This window comes from Chamaea fasciata, unplaced genomic scaffold, assembly GCF_029207755.1.
Source record: "Chamaea fasciata isolate MVZ Bird 193981 ecotype frontalis unplaced genomic scaffold, bChaFas1.0.hap1 SCAF_11, whole genome shotgun sequence".
Lineage (NCBI taxonomy): Eukaryota > Metazoa > Chordata > Aves > Passeriformes > Sylviidae > Chamaea > Chamaea fasciata.
The window spans coordinates 2,227,751-2,250,933 of record NW_027094096.1 but is presented as its reverse complement, the minus strand read 5'-3'; the positions used below and the strand labels follow the sequence as shown (position 1 = coordinate 2,250,933).

At 50.1% G+C, this 23,183-nt stretch overlaps 1 protein-coding gene across 1 annotated transcript; it reads right to left on the bottom strand.

Moving 5' to 3' along the window:
• Window positions 1-1,047: 1,047 nt before the first annotated feature.
• LOC136295332 (pinopsin-like) lies at window positions 1,048-22,480 on the bottom strand. Its single transcript, XM_066193829.1, has 4 exons — window positions 22,168-22,480; window positions 19,417-19,745; window positions 4,728-4,961; window positions 1,048-1,582 (listed from the first exon to the last, which is right to left on the bottom strand). The coding sequence occupies exons 1-4, from the start codon at window positions 22,478-22,480 to the stop codon at window positions 1,391-1,393; spliced, it is 1,068 nt and encodes a 355-aa protein (XP_066049926.1). The 3' UTR covers window positions 1,048-1,390.
• Between the last annotated feature and the right edge of the window lie 703 nt (window positions 22,481-23,183).

Here is a 23,183-nt window from a genome sequence, read left to right as displayed (position 1 = left end):
TGGATGAAAATATTGTCTAAATATTGAGATTGCGCTCGGAGTTAATGAGGGAGGAGGTTGTTCCCTATTTGTTTGTTTGTTTGTTTGTTTATAATTCTTCCTCCAGCTGCACTTCTGAGGCTTTCCAAGGCTTTTCTGTTTGGAGGAGACACCACCTGTCCCTTCCTTCCCAAAGATGGTGCAGGAGGAAGCTCCTGTAGAAAGTCCCCACCCAACTTTCCTGGGGGGACAGCTCTGGGTAAAACCACTCTGTTCCCACTCTGTTCCCACTCCTGACGGTGCTGCAGGCTTTCTCTGAGGCACTGCGCTGCTCACAGCCTTCCCTGGCTGGCCTGGCCCCTTTGGCTGCACAGAGGCCCTCGTACCCTCACTTCTAGAAAGCTTTGAAAGCTTTATCTCTAATCAGCACAGGGGGTCAGTGCCTCTGGGTGGGGACATCTGATGTGTCCCAAGGGACACTGCAGGGCTCCCTCCTCCCTGTGAGGGTGATGGTTGTGCTGGAATCATCCTTTGTTACTCCTGCCTGATGCCAAAAAGGGAGAGCTTCTCCCAGCCCTTCTAGGAAGGGCTGGAATCACTCCTGTTTTCTCCTAATGCTCACAAACTGGCAGATTGTCGGAATTCTGGAAACTTAGATTTTAGGGGTTTAGTATATATTAGTATTTGTGAAGCAATATGGAGGATTTAGGGTGTTCTCTAGGTCCTTCTTCACCTTCTTCTGGGTTTTGGGTGGTTTTTTTCTAATTGGGTGTAAAAGGTCCTCATTGCTGGCCTTGGGTGGCCATTACTAGGTCAGAAATAAATAATTTAGGTGTCACCTCGTTATTGGGTGATTAGTGCTTAAATAACCTTGGAAAGAGTGAGAGTTCCTCCATTTTACCTTCATTTTCTAACTTGCTAGTGAGAGCTCACGGCTCGTGAGTCTGTAAATAGGTAAGAAACAATAAACACCCAAGTCCAAACTCAAAACCTGCGTCTCCCGTTTCAGTCTCAGCTTTGGCAGGGGCTGAAAAGAAGCCAAAACCCCAACAGCAGATTTCCAGAGACAAGACTTTACCCAGCTGAGTGCTGTGCATTCAGAGCTGCTTTTTCACTGAGTGTTGAGAGGGAGATTTTTTTTTTTTGGTGCAGTAACTTTGTAAGCTGATAATTAAAAAGAAATACCTATTTTCTTAAGCTTCAGCTGCAATTTGTTTGAAACATAACCAATACACGTGCTTTAAATTTTAGTAGAGCTTTACTTTGTAACTACATAGTTCTCCCTAATTTATTCAGGTTGGTGTTGAAAAGCAATGTGAGATCTTTTGAAGGGGCATAGTCCAAACCAGGGAGAGCGGGACCATCTGCAGGCAGATCATTCCCTCCTGGAGAGCCTGTTTGCCTCCTCTCTTCATGTGCACGTGGTTTCTTGGAGCTGTCCCACAGCACCATGCTCTGGATCTCTGTTTTGGGGTGGGTGGGCTTGGCTGGGCTTTGGCAGAAGCTCTTTAGAACCTGGGTTTTGTTGTTGCTTTTCTAACCTGGGCAAGGAGCTCACGGTGGATTTGTTGCATCTCAGGAGCGCCACAAAGCACCTGTAAAACTGTCACACAAAGAGAGCAAGTTAGCAGGAATTTAATTCACCTTGTGTTTATAAGACAGGCTTTATCTCATGACCTTTGTAATGATTAAGTTCCCGGGACAGCTCTGGAACAACGTGGGTGAGATAATATTTTGTACTGGAGGCTGAAATGTTTTGTAGAAAAAAAAATATGTCATTGTGCCAAGAGACCTTGACCTCAGCACAAGCAGTACAGAGCCATCAGCAAAATTCTGGGACAGGTTGTAGGCCTGAAAGAGTTGTCCTGTGTCTTTATTGATTACAAATATGACTGACTTCGTAGCAATGCAGAGAATAGAAGGGACTAAATGCTCTCCAGCCTGCTCTCAGGTCTGCAGGATCCTGTCACCTGACTGAGCTGATGGAAACACTGCCGTGGCACAGAGACTTTGGGGAGCTGACGATCACTCGTGCTGGCCTGCAGTCAGGTTATGGATCTATCCCACTACTGAAAGCGTGCTATGGATTGGACTAATTGAATTACCAGTGAAACTGATGCTGGCTGGTTTGGTTTGTGTTTGAGCAGGGAAAAAATGAAAACTTGGTTTAAGCTCTCAGATGGGCTTGGTTCAATATCCGTACCTGGAGGGATTTTTTTCAGTTCCATGGCAAAACATTCTGTGTATCTGAGAGCAGAGGGAATGTGCTAAGCATGAAGGTAAGGAAACTGCCTGTAGCTGAAAAAATGGGTATTTGAGGTGGTGTGGATTGTGTGCATGGCCTCCCTAAAGCTGCGGGGTCAATAACTGCTGATAGCTGATCTCTCTACACCGAACAGTCCAAAACAACTTTACTGGTAATGCTTTGTACAACACAGCTTCTAGCAGCAACCTCTGACAACTCTTGTTACCAGCAGCCAGGTGAAAAACCATGCTGGTTTTTCATCAGCAGTCTCGCTTGCTGGGGAAAATGGCTTTTTAAAAGTTTTACACAGTTTTTGCATTAGCTGAGGTTCCTTTTTTTTCAGCGAGAAACTGCACTTTCTCAGGATTGAACACTTACTTTGTAATAATCATTAATTTTTCATCAGCTTCTCACCACTGAACATTGAAATGTTAAGCAGCTGCGAAACTTGTGGGGAGTACTGTCTATTTTCTAGTTTTTGCTTTGCCCCCTCCCCTCCTGGTCAAGCTCACATGGCTCTTCCCCGGTACCTTTCTGCAGCTGTTTAATCCCCAGTAAATTTCTGTTACAGCTTGAGTGTCTCTTCAATCTGTTTAACCTTCACTTGGACCTTGCCTGGATGCATTTCCTCCATGTGAATGTTATTTTGTCTGGTCTGCTCTGGGATTTTATCCAGCCTGATTAAAGATTTCTGAGCATTTACCAAAATAGCGGGGGGAGCCTGGACATAGAATTGTTTTAGAAATAGCACAGAATTGGAGGGCAATGTCAGCTGTGTGAGTTGTCAAGGCATCTCCTATAGATTTCCAGAGCCTCAGGAATGCTGTTGGTGTTGAATGTGGTTTTCTGGATGACCAATAGCTCCTGCTTTCCCCTGCCTGACACTTCTGGGTGGCTGCAGCATCTTCTGGTCTGAGGTTCTCTCCTGGGAGCAGAGAAACCCAGACTACTGACTTCTTATTCTGCACAGAGTATGGAATCCTGAGCACTGATTGCTGCTAAAATACTAACTGAACAATAGAAACCAAGGGGAATTAAAGAAAAATCCCAAACCAAAAACACCACAAAAAACCTTCCAGAAACAAAATGAAGCGTGTATGAAGCACAAGCAGTAAAAGTTTATGGTGAACTTCTGGAGTCTGACATGGATAAACCCAGTTTAGTTTGTGTCTCTCAGCAAGCTATTTAGTAAAAATTAATTTAGAATTGTCTGTAGAGAACTCCTCTGCACAGTCTGTGTTGTTTTGGAGTGCTTTTCCAGCCCATGCACACGTTCAGAGCAGCCTGTGATTTCTGAATTGCCTCTCTGGATTCAAGCAGGGCTGGGTGTGTTTGAAGGGAGTCAGAGTCACCCTTGGTGTGTTGCTGTGCTTGGGGCTTTCCCTCTGCTCGGGGATGGCAGCAGCTCTCCAGCCTTCCAGGCGGTTCCACGGGAGAGTTTATTCAAAAGTTAATAACAAAAGAGAAGGGAAAGGAGAGCTCCTGTCCCAGGAGAGATGTCAGGGAATTCTGCAGAAAGGGACTGCACCCCCCTGAGCTGTTTGTGGCAGTGTGTGGAGCTGATGGATGCTGTGGAGATGATGGATGGAGTCACGGAAACTTTCGCTCCCTGGGAATTTCTCATGTCCCAGTAAAAACACCCACAGCTAATTTAAGCCAGACCTAAATCAATCTTTTGCCATCATCATTTGTTTTCAAGAGAGAGTGAGCAATTTACTGTCTGTGCTTCCTAACAGCTTCCAAAAATCATTTCAAGTGGAGGATTTGCTGGACTCAGAGAAACAAACGATCCCCTTGCTATAACCCCAGCAGTGCAAAGATCAATGAAATGTGCCTGAGCACCTGGGCTGGTGGAACTGGACTTGGCTGAGGGATTGGAAGAGCTCTGATGCTCTCTGTTTTTCTCTTTAGATCCCTGCTTATCTTCACTTTTATTCTCTGTCCCTGTGCAAGGGGCTACCCCAGCTCCTCTGGCAGGGCTTCCAGACAGATCCTCACTGCTCAGGGCTCCCACCAGCTCTTAGGAGGGGAGAGCAGGACCAAAGAGTGCCTGAAGGATTTGAGGGGGGTTAAAAGAATAAATTGGGGAGGGGAGAGCTGGTGTTACTGTGGGCAGTGTGCTGTGCTGGGGCTTGGCGTGGGGCACCAAGAGCTCACATCCTAACAAGACTTCACGTGTCTGAGTCACCTCAGAAAATTTCTGGCGCTTTGATTCTTGCCAGAACACAGATTTCTTCTCTTTTTGTCAAATTGTGCAAAGGAATGGAAAGACCTATCATTTGCCATATGCACATGCGGGGAGTTGGGCGTTCAGCTTCCAAAAGCACAGATTTGCCAAACAGATTTGCTCCTTGGAGGCCTTTTCCTAACCCTAACCCTTTTCCAGAGCTTCCTTCTCATGGATTTGAGTGATGTCACCGATGCTCTCTTTATCTCCCCTCGCTATTTTGTCACTCCTTGCATACATGGAATCCAGATGAATGAAGGAGAGCATTTCACTGACCTGTTTGTTCAGAAACACGTAGATGATGGGGTTGTAGACAGTGCTGCTCTTGGCAAGGATGGCTGGGATGATGCTGGCTGCAGGGCTGATGAGCCCAGGCTGCCCAAAGGTGGCTGTGAGTGCCACAGCTGCATAGGGCAGCCAGCAGAGGAGGAAGCACACCACCATCACCACCACCATCACCAGGACACGCTGCTCCCGCCTCCGGGCCGGCCCCGTGTGGATCCTGCTCACCTTGGGGGGACAGAGGCACAGGTAAGGCATCAACACTGCAGGTACTGAGGTCACAGATGGTGCCTGGGAGCTCCTGGGGTGGCTGCACGAAGGGCAGGGCTGGCAGTGTCACCTGAACCCTTCTGGCTGGAGAGGAGAACCAGCGTGCGCAGGGTTGGTGAGGGGTGTGCTCAGTGTCCCTGACAGTGGGGCAGTGATGCCTTTTGGGGCTACCTAAAAACACAGGCCAGACAGAACCAAGGGAATAAAAAGCAGTTCTATTTATTGAAGGGTCTCCAGGTGAATTTAGGGCAGACAAACCCACCCAGGGGCTGCACCCAAAAATGGACAACGGTCACAGGTTTTCACACTTTGATCAGTTTGGTCCATTTGCATATTGAGGGTTAATCTCCCAATTACAGCTTCAGGTAATGAAGTCATTTACCCCAAGTTTGCTTCCCCCAACTCACTTTTGATTTCATCTCTGGGGGCCTGAGGCAGTGAGGTGTCCTTGATTGCCAGGGCTGGAGAGGAATTGTTGTGTCTGACCAAAATGGGAAAGCAGCAGCTCACACTGTGTGTGGAGTTTAAAGTTCTGCACTAAAGAATTGCAGGATTACAAATACATGGAAAACATAAAAGCTAAAATCCTAAGGCATCATCAGCAGCAGCAAAAGTGCTCTTAATCTACAACAGCCTTCTCCAGCTTACTCCAAATCCCAGCTTTTCATGGGAGTATCCCGGGCAGTGCCCTGGTGTGAGCAGAGGACAGCAGCTCCCAGTGCTCCCGAACCACTGCCCGAGGGCTGCCAGGAGAGATCCCCCAGCAAGGATGAAATGCCCTGCACCCACTGGCACTGGGGCAAGGAATAGCAGGGGGTCGAGAGAACTTCCTTCCCTGAATCCATGGCAAAAGGCAGCATTTGAATTAAAGTGATTTACAACAGACTCCTCCTCTGGAATTTGGGCTCACACACACTTGAAAGTAAATCACTGCATGTAAACACTGCTGGCCTGTGCCTCACCCTTGTTTCCTAGTTTTCAGTGTTTTGAACACCAGACCTTTCAGTGGCTGCCGTGTAATGCCTGTGCTGAGAAGTGCCGCAGCAAGCACGAGGAACTCATTATTACAAGCAGATTTATGGGGAATCTGTCGGGATGTATTTGAGTGTTAGAAGTCACCTTGAGACTAATTAAAAAACCCGACTAAAACTGTTCAAAAAATAGAGCATATCTGTAATTGCCTGCTGAGGGAATTCAAGTACCAAGTACTTTATAAATATCTTGTTAATGTGCAAATGAAATCTTTTATGACACTTGTCTGTGATTTAAAAGGAAAAAAAAGCGGTATTTGCCACTAGGCAAATAAAGTTGTTAATCAAAATATTTCCATTAGTGAGAAGTGAATATTTCACTCAGAGCCACCCACAGGCATCACGAGCTCAGATTTATTCACAGACATCCCAGACAGAAAGATCACATTTATCTTCTTACATTGTATCTCCTGGAACTGATAAGAATTTTGTAGGGCACATTCCCTGCGCGTGGATTTGTTGAGAGTCTGGCACTCAAAACTGGTATAAAACTTCACTGAGGCTGTGTGATGAAATCCCAACAGCTGGATTGGGGTGGAAACAAGGATGGAGACAGGAGAGGGGCTGCATTTGGCACCATGCGCTCTTGGTTTTTGAGGCTCCCGATGAGAGGCACTGAAAGGCATCAGCACCAGCTGCCAGGGCTCTGTAACCCCACACAAATCCCAGTTTCTTTGTGCCCTCCTGAGGTCCTCTCGTCCAACCCCCCCTGCCAGGAAACACCTGGGGCAGGTGGTGGGTGATGCCTTGCATGTGCAGCACCCCAAGGAAAACCAAAAGCTCTTTAGGTTCCATTGATTTCTGTCAATTTCAGAAAAGGAAACCCAACAACCTCTTCCTTCAGGTAAGGTCAGAGGGGACAAGTGTTTTCCTGATGTCTTCGGTGGAAGTCAGGCTGGTGTGAGGCTGGGCTTAGGAGGAGGGCTCTGGAGGGATTTCCCATTGAGCAGGGGTCACAGGGAGCTGCCTAATGCTCACTCCCCACCTCTGCAATTCCTGCTGCAGGGCGCAGAGCTGCACAGGGAGGAACAGCTGCTTTTGGCCACTGGCTTCAACTTAAAGCCAGTGGGGAGCTTCCGCTGTTGCATTTTCCCCCTGGGCAATGCTCCCCTCTCAGATAAACCCTACCAGGTATTGCTCTCTTAACTTTTGAAGTGTTTTATCCTTTCCTAAGAAAAAAAGAGGAAAGCTTTGCCGTTTTCAGACCGCTGATGCCAGGGAATGACTTCGTAGGTAAGCAAGGAAAGGTTTCAATTTCCTTGCCAGCAGCAGGAAATTATTATTTTCATCCTATGGGGCCAGAAATTCTGAATATCCTCCCACTTCTGTAACTCTCCTTGAAGCATTTTTGCTTTCAACTACAAGGCTCCCCTGGTCAGTCATGGAAACCTTAGATATTCGTGTTTGGCACACATGCAGAAAACTTCTGCAAAACTAACCAGACCCAGCAACCTTGAAATGTTGCTGCACCCCGTCAGCAGATGGTGACTGGGCTGTGCCGTGGAAGCGTGGGCTGCGCCTGGCGTCAGATCCCCCTCTGGAGGTGGACACAGCAAAGGGCTGTGTAAAAACGATGCTGATGAATGGTGCTGTGGGCTTTTAGCTTAATTTTTGTCTCGGTAACTTCCAGGAAAGCTAGGAGCACAAGCCTGGCCCGTGGAGACTGGGAAGTCAGTTCAGGCTGCTCCTGGCTCAGGGGTAGCAGCAGCAATGCCACTGCAGGAGCTTAGCACTGGGGTACCCTGGCTGTGCACAGACCTGCTGTACACTGTCCTTTGCTTCTGGTTGGGTCAAAAATCTAAACTTCAGTTCTGCTGTGCAAGAAATTTGTTTTTAAAATCTCGCTATTTCTGTAGGTTTTGGTATGGAAAACAGCCATGAAAAATGTGCTTTTATAGCCTTTGTATTTTCTTCACTGGAAACTGAGTCTCCGTGGCTTCTAAAATGAACTTTTCAATTTCCTAGAATTTATTTTGCCTTTGTATCACGTCTTCTATATGTTGAATGAGTGGCCCAGTGTACTGAGTTAACACGACTGAGGAGCTGCAAGCCCTGGCCCCATCTTACAATGTTTTTTTATCTCTCTTCCCATGGGTGTTGAGTTTTTACTGGCTAAGTTTCTTTGTGTTTTCTCCTGCAGAGAAGCACCTCCAGGTGGTGATTCGGCCTGCAGAAGTGATTATTTGCCTTTTTAAAAATTTCACTGACCGTGATTGGGGTTGCACACAGCTATCCTCCCAGTGTAGGAGCAGAAATGCTCACAAACAGTGTTTGTGTGGTGTGGCACGGGATGTCACAGACAGAAGGATGTGGATGAGTGCCTAATGCACCAAACAATCAGGACAGGTTTAAACAGAGGTCACTGTGGACACAGCAAATCCCTGGCTGATACTGCTGACACTGTGCAGAAAGAACAGAGTCATCACTTTACTAGGAAAGTAAAACACATCATTTCAGCACTGGGTATGGAAATTGCTCAGCCACATCCAGGCCTGGAGAGCAGAGCTGAGCCACCTGGGAGGTTCAGCCATGAAGCTCCTGAATCTCCAGGGTTATCTGAGAATCTCAGCTGAGTGACTGACTATGTTTTCTCTTGTCTTTTTGTGAAACCATCACCACACTATTTCGAGCTTGGAGAATTGACAGCAACACTCGTGGGACTAAGAGGATGGTCCTTGAGAAACACTGGAATAAGGGAGATAAAGTGAAAAAACCTCAACCAAACTGCGCCTGTGCTGGCCTAAGCATGCCAGCTGAGCCCTGTGAGCAGAGCAGAGGCAAAAGGGGCAGCACAGGCACTCCTGGGCTGTGGCAGCAGCTGAGCACCTTCAGGCATCACTGCCTGTTCATCGGAACGAGCCCAGGAGCTGTGGAATCAGACATAGTCAGTTATGCTCTGCCCTGGAGAATTCACGGCTGGGGTTGTTTGAATATATACTGAGGAACCAGACTGTAACCTAATGGAGATGCAATTAAAGTGCACAGCCTGTGCATTGGAGGTCAGTCTGATTTCTTCTGAAGAGGATGTGAGGATTCCTGGTGGTCCCTGCCCATCAGCATATGCCCTGCTTCTAAGAATTGCTAAATGCAGGTAGCTAAATTGGATGCTTCAGGGGAAACCCTCAACCCTTTGGGGTTGGGATTAGATGATCTTTAAGGTCCCTTCAAACCCAACACAACCCATTCTATGATTATTGAGAATTTCCTTGAAGTTCTGAAACAGTGGGGTAGCCATTCAGTGCTGGTTTAACAGCATTTCATGATCTGTCCTAATACTAATTGCAAATAGTTTTGCTAGGAGAGGAAATAAGTGGCTGACACTCCCATACAGAAATGTTGCAAGAACAAATTGGATTTTATTTTTAAGGAAGTTTTTTTCTATCCCTCCTAACATTCAAACCTTTGAATTAAGCTCAAAAGCCTCTAAGTACAATCATAAAAGCTAGAAACTCGTTACCTGCATTCACAGTGAAGCACTGGCCTTCTCCCAAGTCCCATCCATTCAGTGCCTTGCCATGAAAAGGAGAGTGGGGAAAGCAAGTTGCCAGCTCTGTTCCGTGCACGTTCTAATGTTGTCTGTGAGAGGAGAGCTCATCTCCAGACAGACCTGGGGCCTTTACCCCGCAAAACAGTGAGGAAACACCTTGAGCTCAGCAGATCAGTCTGCAGCACAGCACAGGGGCACAGGGGGAAGAGCAAAGCTGGAAACTCAAAATGACCTGAGGCAAAAAGCAGCTTCACTGCTGGTTTGTCCCTTGAAAACAAACTCCTGCTTCCCAGATTCCCAGCATGCTGATCACCTGCACCAGATCTGGTAAACTGACATATCATGAGGCTTAGCTTTATCCCTGGTGCCAAAAACCTGAATTCCTTTGTTTGAGTGAAAGGCAAACCTTTTGTAGTGCCCTTTGTGCAACAGCCACTAAGCCCCGTCCCCACTGGTTGGGGCCCAGGTTTTTCCTATATGAAAGAGGACCCTTAGAAGCCCCTCTGATTTATATATATATATATATGTGTGTGTGTGTATCTATAGATGTGTATATAAATATATGTGTATATATATGTATATGTGTGTATGTATATATATGTGTGTATATATATATGTGCATATATTTTTTTAATGTTTATTTCTGCACACTTTGGGGGGGGGATGGGGGAGTGTGAAGTGGGGGTGATGTTTTGTATAATATGTGAAATGAAAAGGGTTTCTCAGTCCTCTGAAAGTCTCAGAAAATGCAGCGCCTTTTTCTGCAGGGGCAGCAGAGCTTCCTGCTCTGCCTTGGCTGAAAGTGGGGGGCTCTGCCAGCCCCAGCTGCACAGCCAGCAAAGCTGAGCTGGCAGGGGACAGTGGAGATGGGAACTGATTTCAAATTGTGGGTATTAGTTTCAAGGGCAAACCACCCCCACCCCCCCCCCCCCCCAATTATTCTCAAGGCTGGGAATCCTTCCTCAGGATTTCCAGGGCAGAAGCAAGCTTGTCTGCAGGCTATGGAGAGCCTTGCACCTTCCTTCCACAACCACAGCATTCCTGACTCTGGGTTTCTGGCCTGGGACTAAGTGTATTTTTATGGATAATGGAACACCTTATGCACGGGAAGGAATAAAACATCTGTTAGGAATTGCTTTGGCCTCCAGCTGCTGAATAATTTCAACCGGAATTCCATCGTTTTTTGGCAGGAGAGGTGCTGGGAGCTGAGCCTCGAGTTTGGCTTCGCTCAGGAGCTGCTCTGCTTTCCCTGCTTGAGGTCTCTGGGCTCCCCTGCACTGCCCCGTGCCCACTCCTTGCCCAAGCAGAGATTCCAGAGCAGACATGTCTGTGACCTGCCCAGCTGAGAGCTGCCCCCTCTCTGCGGGCAGAGAAATCTGATGTGGAAAGGCAGAGAAATCCTCAGCCACATCAGTGCATTTGTATCACTCAAGCTTGACAACAGTCCACAAAAATGATCAGTTTTTCTAGTCAAACATTTCCTTTCCCCCTGCCTTTTTCTTCTGCTGTTTTACCTTTTTCTCCCTCAGTTACTGCCACACAGTTTGGGTTGCCCTGAGCATCTCCTTGCTTTTGGAACACTGTGGAGACCTCCACCTCACTTGGCTGTGCCGGGGAAAGGGACAGATGACAAATGTGACCATTCATGATGAACAAAATGCGCTCCAAATCCCACTGACCCTTATGCCTCGGGTTCAAACCTGAATACAGGGCGTGTTCGTGTACCTGGATGAGTTGGGTTTGCACCAAAACATCCCAAGTTTGCCTGTTCATACAAAGAGGACACCCACAAGTTTGATGGGTCCAAACAAAACTCCTGCCCCTCGGGCTGTGCTCCTGCCCAGCTCTAAGGGCTGGGTGAAGATTTGCCTCTGCAAATCATCTTTTCTCTGCCCGTAAAGGAATCCTGTGGAAAATCTCCTGTGGTGAGCGAATTAACAAGAACGGTACTGTGGAAATTTGGCCAAAAGCACTTAAGGGTGGCTGTAAGCGAAGGGAGGTAGTCTCAGGCTGGCAGGGGATCACACAGCCCACGCAGGGACCATCCACTGCTGATGGCTCTCTGGAAGCTGCTGTTTCCAGTATTAACGCAGACCTCTGCCAAAGCTTATAGGGGGGTGAGAGCAGAGAGAGAAGAAATCCATTTCCATCTGCTGTGCTCATGATGTCTTTCACCTCTGCAGCAGTAATTTTTCTCATTTCTTAGAGGGCTTGGAAGGTGCCAGAGGAGTCAGTGAGGGCCTTGTGGTGTACAAGGGAGGAGCCCTCTGGCTCAGATATCCTTTGAAGTGCTTGCAGCATCCTCTCTGTCCCCTCAAGGGTGAACCACGTGATTTAAGATCAAAATTTAAATCTCAATTCTGTCCCTCACTTGCTGTTATAAACACAGAGGGCTGTAAGGAGAGGTCCTGTAACCAGGAAAGGAGGTTTGTTTTTAATTTCAAACACCAGAATATTAAAATAATTCATCCTGGTTGTTTGCAAAGGTTGGAACAGTGAGTGTGGGCACTTGCTGGGAGGTTGCTGCATTGTGAGTGTGGCCTCATCCTTCTCAGCCCTGAGCTCTCTGGCTTGTGTTACACTTCCAGGCCTGGGGGCTGCCTGTGCAGGGATGTCCTTGGGAGTTAGGGACTTGCACGACCCATCTGTCCGTGGGAATGGTGATTAAAACATCTCAGCACCCCGATGGTCACACTGGTTTGGTTCTCCTCCTCCTGCACCCTGCACTGATTCTTTAATTGGAAATGACTGTGGTGAGAGTCTGTTCTTCTCATTGAGAGTGGAAGTCTGTCGGAACTCTGGAAACTGAGAATTTCAGGCTTTCTGTGCTAAAAGGTGCTGACCCTCAAGCAAGCACCACATGTGACCTGAGGCCTTGGAAGAGGCTTCCAAAATGGAGTGATAGCCACTGGGGTTGTGGGTGTGTGGTTTGAATGGTATTGTGTGATATCAAAGGGTGGAAAACTTAGGATTTAAGTTTTAGTATACAGTAATGTTATACAGAGCAAGATGGAGGATTTTGGGTGTTGGGTGGGTTCTTCTTCACCTTCTTCTTGGGTCTGGGTGGTTTTTTTTAATTGGGTGAAAGGATCTGCATGGCGGGCCTTGGGTGGTCATTATTGGGTTAAAGTAAAAATAATAGAGGTGTCACCTCGTTATTGGGAAATTAAAAGACCATGGAAGGAGTTACAGACATTTTCTACCTTGTTGGCTGGAACTCCCAACCAGTGAGACTGTGTTATAGACAAGAATTAATAAACTACTGAGTCCAAACAAGAGAAAACTGCATATCCCATGCTTTAATCCCATCTTAACACAAAAAAAGAGGATAAAACCACGGAAGTCTTCTCAAGTGTTTTCTGTGACACACAACAGAGCACCAGGAAGAGCCAGGGCAGGAGGGCAGGGGAGCTGAGCCTGCAGGACACGGCTGCTCCCTGCTGTCCTAAGGAGAGAGCTCTGCAGGGCTCTGCTTCCTCACTGCCCATGCTCAGACACTGCCCAGGTTTGGAAGCACCTGCAGGAAAATATCTGTGCTACAGGAGGGGAAAAAAAATATCACGGCTGTTTTGTTTTCAACTAGAAAAATCCTTACTGTGTTCATCAGGTCAGTGACTGCTGCTGGACAAATGACGCTGTGGCACACACACCCAGCACGGTTTGGAGGAGCTGAGGACAGGCAGTGCCCCTCTGTAAGCAAATCCTCCAGGGAATCTCAGTGTCCCCAAGAGGGGGAAGTGTTGCCCATTGCTCCAGAGGCAGCACCTGGGCTCTGGCCCTCCTTGCACGTGTGCTTGCTATTCATGTGATGCCTTAGGATTTCAGCTTTTATATTTTTCATGTATTTGTAATCCTGCAATTCTTTAGCGTACAACTCTAAACTCCACACACAGTGTGAGCTGCTGCTTCCCCGTTTTGGTCAGACGCAACAATTCCTCTCCAGGCCTGGGAATCAAGGACACCTCACTGCCTCAGGCCCCGAGAGATGGAAGCAAAATGAGTTGTGGGGAGCAAACGTGGGGTAAATGATTTCATTACCTGAAGCTGTAATTGGGAGATTAACCCCCAATATGCAAATGGACCAAACTTACGGAAGTGTGAAAACTCATGACCCCTGGTCCATTTCTGGGTGTAGCCTTAAATGTCTGTCTTAAATGTACCTGCAGGCTCTTCAAGCTTTTTATTCCCTTGATTCTGTCTGGCCTCTGTTTTTCGGTATCCCAAAAAGGCATCACACGAAGGTATCAGATCTCCCAGTGCACGCAGGAGGAGGAGCCCTTCCTGCAGCTCTGAGAAGGGGACCCTGCAGCAGAGACCAACCACGAGCATCCCGAATGGGCACAGCTCCTGCTACCGTCCGAGTGGGGAAATACAGAAACATCCCGCCGCATTTTCCCTGGGATGGAACTCAGCTGAAGCCAGGAAAGCCAATTCTTTGGTTATCCTGTGCGTGGGTGGACAGATCCAAGGTGATTTCCCTCTTCAATCACTGACCTGCACGGTTCCTGCAGCTCCTCTGGCCTCAGCTGTCTCCAGACTGATTTTCTCTTCCCTGCTGTCTGAGGTGTTCCAGGCTTAAGCTGTTATGATTCCTGCCTCGGGAATGTGTCTGTCTCACATTCCCAGTTCAGCCTCGGTTTATGGTGCTATTCATGCTGTCCAGATTAATGCTGAAGGGGCAGTGATATCACCCTTTCCCCTTCCTGCCAGTGGAAGGGAATTGCTGGAGAACAGTGCTGTTCTCCCCCAGTTTCTCCTGCCCATGCTGTTGGAAGCTGCAACCCCAGCACTAGGAACTGCTGGACCTGCTAATTGACGTAATGAAATTAACATGCAACACATGAAATGCCTCCTTGCTGCACTTTTTTCCATAACACATGAGGGACCAAGGGGGCAGAGGGCTGGTGGAAACCATGCCAAGGTGTTGGCTTTTCCTGCCTTGCCTGTGGTTACTGCTCCAGCTAGATTCACCCGGATATGACTCAGCCCAGGGCAGGAGTCTGTGCAGAAAAGCAGAATATTGAGCCTTGCACTGATCTGCTTGGATGAACACTGGTCAGTAATTTGAAGGCAGGCCCTCAGATTCATTTGTCAAGGAGATAATAGAAGAGCAGGTGGTCTGTGAACGAAAGGGAAAAAACCCCAACCACACTGTAATACAGTGACACAAAAGCTGGAATTGATTATATTTGCATTGTGACAAGTCATGTGAGAAGACTCAGCCAAGCTTGTCGATGACTCTAACTAATGACTTTCTAACCCCTGTGCTCACAAAATGATTTATCTGTTTCCAGCAAGCATTTTTAAGGTTGCATGTGCTGACTGCAGCTGTTCCAAAGCTGGCAGCAGAATGGTTGTCCCCTGCAGGATTCATGAATTTTGCCTGTGTGTTGCTCTCAGTGAGCCGGCTATTTCCAGCCGGAATCTGGGATGCAGGTCACGTTTGACCAGGAGGTTTGCTGGGGCAGGCCTTTACTGGGCATCTTTACACACCACACCTGGGGCTGTGCCAAGGGCTGAAACACAGGCGGGGCCAGGGAGAGCCCTTCATTCCTCAGGACATCCCCGAGCTCGGGGTGAACCCAGTGCTGGCTACCAAGTCCTGGTACCACAAGAAGAATTCTACACCAGAAGAAATTCTAAACTACCGTTTCTTGGCAGCCCATTCGTTGTTTGCATTGCCAAAGCTGTCTCCGAGAGTCCCCATGCACCGTTCCTGCTGGCTGCAGGGGGTTTGCAGAAGTTACAGACAAAACCAAGCTTTTCAAAGCAGCCAGGCTCTGGATGAGGATGAATCCAGCCTCTCTCACTGCTCAGCTGCACGTCCCAGAGGGTTTGCCCTGCTGTAGGCAGCACTGGGACAGGTTACCCCGACAGCCCTGCCCCTGCTCTGCCTGCCAGGCCCTCCCAGGGCACTGGGCTCTGCAGAGGAAGAGGCAGATTTGCTGCTCTGCCTCTCACAGCTCTGCTTCACTTCGGGCATTTCCAAACCTTCATAAATTCTGTCATTCCCCCCAAGTGATCTGAGCTGTGGCAAGGAGTGTGGTATTTTAAATTAGTATTAGGACGGATCATGAAATACTGTTAAATCAGCACTGAATGACTGCCCACTATTTCAGAACTTCAAGGAAATTCCCAATAATCATAGAAACAGAATGGGTCGTGTTGGGTTTGAAGGGACCTTAAAGATCATCTAATCCCAACCCCAAAGGGTTGAGGGTTTTCCCTGAAGCATTCACAGGATCCAGGATGCTGTGAACCCCTCTGGTGCTGCACACTCAGCTGTAGGGGCAGTGACCCGGGGCTCTGCTAACAAAACCAAGGCCATCCTAAAGCATCCCTGCTCTCCGCAGCAAACCCCAGCTGGCAGATTTCTGCTTTTCAGGAATGGGACTGGACGTGGGGGGCACAGCCACCTCCTGCCATCCCCTGGGGCACTGTGGTGAAGCCAAGGAAGCAGAGATGAACCCCCTCACGCAGCTGTCTGCCAGGGCACACCTGCATCGTGCTCTTGCTTACCCAGGACAGCAGCAGCCTTCTTTTTGCTTCTACCTGGGCCCTGCACAGTCCTTCACAGGAGAGCTAGGAAACCTGTATCAGAGCAGAAAGCCTTCTCAGAAATAATTAAGACTAAAGCTCAGTGTGATTGGAATCCTAGACAGCCCTCATTTTCTAATGGTTGTTTTCAGAATTCAGATTTATTGCTGACAGTGTGCTGAAATACATCCCAGCTCCTGTGGTATTCATTTTAAATGGCCCAGGAAAAACCCTTCCCTCTGGCCATTCCCTGCCAGCCTCAAACAAGACATGGGAGGAAAACCAGATCTGTTCTTAGCGAAGAAAATTTCCTCCAAGTGTAAGGAAACTGTGACCTTGAAGTAACACAGTGGGAATGAGAGCCTGGACCGATTTCCAGGAGTTTAGGAACTCCTGTGTATCTCCCGTGATGACAATCAGGTCAGAAATCAGAGCATGAGAATTCAAATGTCAAGCGAAAAGATACAATTTTTCATGCCTGGCTGAAACCAAACCCCCTGATCTGCCAGCACAGTTTTACTCCTGTAAGTGGTGCAGCTAATCTCAGCTACAGGCAGATATTCATGGCAGGAGCTGAAAGCACCATTAAAGGCTTACAGAGTGTTGCCTATAATTTAGCATCCACTAAAAGCACAAATGTCTGTTGTTCAATTCCTTAAATATTAAGCTGGCCTGTGAAGCTCATTTTGTTCAGTTTTTTTTCTCTCTCTCTCTTACACACACCAGGGATTTTGCTGCTTCTGCACCTTGCTGCCCTGGGGGATTCTGGGCAGCAGCACAAGCAGCTGGGAGCAGCCTGGGTCAGGAATGGGAATGGCTCCTGCCCCTGCACCTCCCCTCCCTCCTGGCTTCCCAAACGAGCCCAGGTGCATCCACAGGACCATCCAGTTCTGACTTTCCCTCTTTGTGGAAAATCCCCCTTCCTGAAAGGATAACTTAGGACCAGACAGAACAATTTCCCCATTATTTCCCCCTGTTTTGGGGTTTCTGCAGGACCAGAGAGCACGGGAAAGAAAGCTCCTGACCCTTAGAGCTGCCACTTATCTGACAGGGAGGGTAACAGGCGCTGCCACCACCCTGTCCCTCTTCCACGCCACGGTGGTCCCTGGGGGAGCAGTTCACTCCACTGAAGGGACGCCCTTGCTCTCTGCACCCACAGAGGGCTCTGCTAAAGCTGCTGAGCTCTGCTGCTGCCTGCACTGCTGCTGTCACTCACCCTGACTAGTGTCTGCAGCTGTCCGGGAAACAGACAACCCTCCTGAGCCCAAATGTAACATTTTAAGTGCTGGCTGCATCAGTGGGAAGAGTATTTAATGTAAAAACTTACACCCTTCAGTGCTGCTGCACAGGAGCAGCTCTCACAGGAATAAAAGTTCCGCTGGCACTGGAGAGGGCAGATCCAGGAGAGCGTGTCCAGGCTGTGGGGATCACTCCGACACATCGACCAGCACAACCTTTGACAGGGAAGCAGGTTTGCTCTCTGTTTCTGGCCCTTGGAGGAACTTTGGAGAGGAAGAGCCTCTCTTGCAAGCAGGACCTGCTCCAGCCCCAGCCTCTGTGAGTACCTTACAACAAGCAGCACCTCTACAACAGTATTTTTAGCTTTAAAAGATGGAAGAACACTGAAGTCCTGTGAAATCCAGCCCTTGCCTGCACTCAGGAGACTGGTCCATGGTGGTGCAGCAGAAGCAGCTGCTCCCAGCAAAGGGAGACCAGAGAGGACTGAGCTGGCTTTCGTGGGGAATGAAAGGTGTTTGTAACAAGACAATGGGCTGGGGGCTGTATGAGGATTAATTTAAACATCTCCACTGATTTAATTTGCTTTTGCCCGAAGTGGCTGAGCAATAATAAGCTTAAATTAAATGTTTACATCTGCAAATGTGGCTCACACAGTGATGTTCATCTAATTCCCTTTTACCCTTCAGGTGTTTGCTCACAAGGTGAGCCCAAGCCAGCTCTGGTAACACTGATGGAGCAGGAGCCCAGCCTGGGGTGGGCTCCCAGGGTGCAGGGACCCAGTGTGGGAGTGTTTAGGGGGTGAATGATCCCTTTGTGCTGGCAGAGAGTCCCTGCCTGTCCCCAGACTGGTCCCCAAGGAGGGGCTGCCACGCTCACCAGTCTCTCCCAGCCACGAGCAGCCAGTGCTGCTCCACCACTCCCTGGCACATGTGGCTAAAGGCAGATGTTCCTCACAAAGGAGGAAAAACCTCTGCACTGGCATTTCCAGCTGCCTGACATTGCTGCCCTGATGGTGTTTGGTACCAAATGCTCCACTGGGGCAGCAATATTTAAAGCTAATATTCCTTATCTTGGCAAAAAAACCCTCCTGGTTATTTACGGACTGGCTTTGCTTTGTGTCCAGGGTTGTCTGCTCCATGTCACGGGTCTGTCTTACAGTTTGTATTTGTCAAGTTACATCTTCCTGCTTTGCCTGATCCCGCCAGCAGCTTGGTTATATGTCACTATTTTCCTAGCAGCCTTTTTTTGCAGGGTTCACTTTTCTGCTTTCAGAAGAGAAGTCAGAAATCACAGCTCCCATACTCTCCCCTGACCATGCAGCTGTTGGACTGGCTGATAATGCTCACCTCTCCACAGTATTCCTGCAGATTTAAATCCTAGGACCAATCTCATCAAGGTAGGTTAATCTTTCTCAGTTTTAATTAGGGGTAATTTGAAGTATCTAGAGTGCTCTGGCAAACTTCCCTCATCTGTGATGCTGTCATAGGGACCTCTGATGCCTTAGGATTTTAGCTTTTATACTTTCCAGATCCTGAACTGCTTTAGGGTATGACTCTAAAGCTCCACAGCCTGTCAGCTGCTGTTCTCCTGTTTTATTCAGACACAACAATTCCTCTTGGCCTGAAGCTCAAGGACACCTCACTGTCTCAGGAACTGAAAAGTATAAACAAGAGTGAATTGGGGGGACCAAACTGGGGGTAAATGACTCCATGACCTGAAGCTGTAATTGGAGCATTCACCCCTGATATGGAAATGGACCAAACTTAGAATTGTCTGAAAAACTCATCATCCACCTTGGGTGTAGCCCCTGGGAGGCTCTGACTGCCCAAGGTGTGTCTATTGAAGGCCTTTAATAAACACCCACTTTATTCTCTTAACTTTGTCTAGCCTCTGTTCTAGGGAGCCACCCCAAGGCATCACCTACAGCTGTACACACCTGAGCATGACTTTTAAAGCCCTGGTAGACTGGAGCCTGTCACCAGGACAGCCATAGGACAGGCATTGTCCAGGGGGGGCAGCACATCCGGCAGCAGAGGAGTTCTAAAGGTGGAAAATGGTGATCCTCAGCTTCTGCCTGGTTTGGGGTCACTGTCAAAAGGCAGCTGAGGAATCAACTTACCTGTCTGACAGCACAGAGCAGCTTGCCATAGGAATAGACAATGATGGCAAAAGGGATTACGAGGCAAAAGACGAAAAGACAGATGATGTAGGATGCGTTGTTGGCATCCTTGGAATGCCAGTTCACAGAGCAGGTTATCCCTGGCCCTTCTGGCCCATAGCTGCTCCAGCCAAGGAGCGGGGGAACAGTCCAGAACAAGGAGTATGTCCAGGACAGGATGATGCCTGTCCAGGTTTTCCTGTAGTTGGTGGTGTCAGGCTCTGCTGTTCTCGTCATGGTGCAGTAACGCTCGTACGAAAGCACAGCCAGGGAGATGAGAGAGATGATGCCTGTACCAAACCAGACACTTGGATCAGCAAAAAACAAATGAATGAAGGCATTGCTCTGTCTCCCCAAAAAATATTTCAAGCTATGGATGAGACTGATGGCACTGGCTTTGGAAACAAGGTGGGCAAGGACTGGGATTGGCAGTGTCCCCCTAAGATTGAGAGGTGCTGAGAGCCTGACCCCACTCACCAAAAGCTGGGGGTGTTTAAACATGTGTCCAGCCAAAGTCGGTCAATTGTAAATGTTGATCAGTAATTAAGCACATCTGTCTGAATAGATGTGTGTGTGTGTGTGACCTGCAGCGAAATCCTGGCTTCTCCATCAGATTTTGTTCTTGCTGCACCTGTAAAATTCGAGATTAATATCGAGATTTGCCCAAAGTGTGGAGCTGTTCTGGTGCTCCTCTGCCACTTCTGAAGTGCAGCCTTCTGAACCCTTCTTGGGGAAGTGCAGCCCCACAGGGTCTTTAAGAAGATTTCATGCTCTGCATAATGAAGAGCTGTAGATTAAACCCATGCCCTGAAGCCCCCTGTGCCAGGAACTGCCCCGGAGTTCCCCCTCAGGGGGGCAGGCAGCTCGTGAGAGACTTTGGACAGACAGTTATCCTGCAATTGGGGTACTGCCAGCAGATACCAATGGGGCAATAAAACCACCAGCAGCAAATCAAAGGCTGCTTTTGCACGCAGAAATGCTGGAGGGGAGGTAGTGTCTAAAGCTGATATAAGACACTGCAATTTCCCTCCACACACACCTCCCAGGCTGCACTGTGGAAGCGATGCTGGCAGGTACAGGGGGATGTTGCTGGATGCTGACACACTCCTGCTAAACTTTCCTTGCCAAGTAAAGGTTCTACGTGCACGAATTCGGCTTGTTACCCTGTATAGCTTCATAAGGGAAAGAGATGGCAGCAAACATCCAAACTGCAGCTGCTGCAAATATCTCTTTAGAGTGTGCATAAGCAGTGTCAGTGCCTCCTAAGGGGCTGTGTGAAGCCTGGATGCCAGGCTAAGCTGTGCTCCTGGGGGTGTTCAGGTCTGTACCGATGGGGAGAGGGATGCTCTGCTGGTAAAGCCTCTGCTCCATGTGAATGCTGGCAGGGGGAGAGCCCCACCGATGTGTGACAGTGTCTGCAGTGGTACAGCAGTCTGGGAGAGACTGTCAGCGCTGGGAAGCTTGAGAACATGAGCTATTGTTATGTATAACATGATCTCTATCGTAGCTGCTGTCCCCACAGCCCCTCGCCTGCGCTGCCCCGGGGCTCCCCCCGTGTGCCCGGCTGGCAGGTGAGGACAGGCTGGGGGAAGGTACAGGTACACAGGGCTGCTCTTCTCTGCCGGCCTGTCCTGCCCTGCCCTGCCCAGTGCTGCCCACTCCCGCACTGGGATCTGGGTCAGGGCTGGAAGCCGCCAGATTTGCAGGAAATCGCGGCTGCGGCGGCTCGGAGCGGCCCGTGCTCAGATGTGGCACTCAGGGACAGGGTTTAGCGAGGGGCCTGGCAGTGCTGCCTCAGTAATTGACCTCGATGAGCTTAAAGGTCTCTTCTAACCTAAACGAGGTTGATCCTATGGTCCGTTTTCATCTCTTTAAGTTTGTAGAGCTCTTCCACAGCCTCTGGAAACGCGCTGTGGAGCCTGAGTGAGGACTCACACTTAACGCTGTCTGGGGGCTTCCGGGCTTTTTCCAGCCGAACAACCACTGATGCTGGGAAAGTTTCACGCCAGCCCTGCGCTCCTGGAGTGCCGGGTGTCTCGTTCCCCTCGCACAGCCCGAGCTCCACCGCGCCCGGCGCTCCGCCGTCTGCGCGCAGCCGGACAGCACCCAGCGCACCTGCGGCCGTGGGGCCGTGCTCCCGCTGCGGGGCTGGCCCGGGGCTGCCCTGTCCTCCCCGGAGCTGCCGCCGCTCTCCCGTCCCCTCCCCGGAGCTGCCGGGGCTCTCCCGTCCCCTCCCCGGAGCTGCCGCCGCTCTTCCGTCCCCTCCCCGGAGCTGCCGGTGCTGTCCCGTTCTCTCCCCCGGAGCTGTCCCGTTCTCTCCCCCGGAGCTGTCCCGTTCTCTCCCCCGGAGCTGTCCCGTTCTCTCCCCGGAGCTGTCCCGTTCTCTCCCCCGGAGCTGTCCCGTTCTCTCCCCGGAGCTGTCCCGTTCTCTCCCCCGGAGCTGTCCCGTTCTCTCCCCCGGAGCTGTCCCGTTCTCTCCCCCGGAGCTGTCCCGTTCTCTCCCCGGAGCTGTCCCGTTCTCTCCCCCGGAGCTGTCCCGTTCTCTCCCCGGAGCTGTCCCGTTCTCTCCCCCGGAGCTGTCCCGTTCTCTCCCCGGAGCTGTCCCGTCCCGTCCCGTCCCGGCGGGCACAGCCGTGCCCCCCGCCCCGCGGGTGCGGGCCCGCAGCCCGCCGTGTCCCCGGCCCTCCCCCGGCCCGGGCGGGTCCCACTCACCGCAGAGGGCGGTGGCGAAGCCGTGCCAGGCGCAGGCGGCCCCCGGAGCGGCGGCGGCCCCCGCGGCCAGCCCGAGCGGCGTGCCCAGGGCGCAGCCCAGCAGGTCGCTGAGGGCGATGTTGAGCAGCAGCAGGTTGATGGGGGAGCGCAGCGCTCGGAAGCGCAGGAAGAGCAGCAGCACCAGCAGGTTGCTGCAGAAGCCCAGGCTGCCCACGGCGCCCAGGCACACGGCGGCCGCCAGCCTCCCCGCGGGGCTCAGGCACCGCTCGGCGCCGTCCCGGCCATCCCCGCAGGCGGCGCCGGGCCCCGGCATCCCCGCGCCGGCTCCGCGCCCGCACCGCGGCCGGGGAGGCGCCGGCCCCGCGCTCCGCCCTCCGCCGCCGCTGCCCGGGCCGGCCCCGCCGCCCCTGAGCGAGCACCTGAGCACCTCGGCACCTGCCGAGCTCCCTGTGGAGCCAGGGGGCCAGCGGCAAAGCTGAGGGGATCGGTAAATGCAGGCAAAAAGGGCAGCGTTGGCTGTATGCAGGCGCCTCTGAGAGATGTGCGAGACTCAGCTCGGCCGGTTGAGCTTTCGGAGTAAAGCTGTGAAGAGCACCGGCTCGCCCAGACTTGCCTAGAGTGCAGGAAAGGTGAAGTTTGAGCTGCCAACCAGCTACAGAATAAAGTATTTCTTATCAGTTAAAGTTCCTTCAAATCTAAGTTCAGGTCACATCCCACCCTTCAGTAAGGAGACCGCTCTCAGATGATGTTCTGATATGCTCACCTAGAGGGAAAAAAATGCCCCCGTTGTTCTACTCACGAGGGAAATTTTCCGTGTTTGAAAATACAATGTGAATTTGTCCCATTTCCTGCAGCTTGTTTGCTATGCACAATGAAAAGCAGAGTGTGAAGCCTGATATCCCCCCTCTTTTTTCCCCCCCTCTTTTTATCAGTTGTTTATTACCGGGAGGAGGCAGTTCAGAGTATTTCTGCTTGTGAAGACCTTCAAGTTGTTGTGTGTTTTTGGGGGGTTTTTT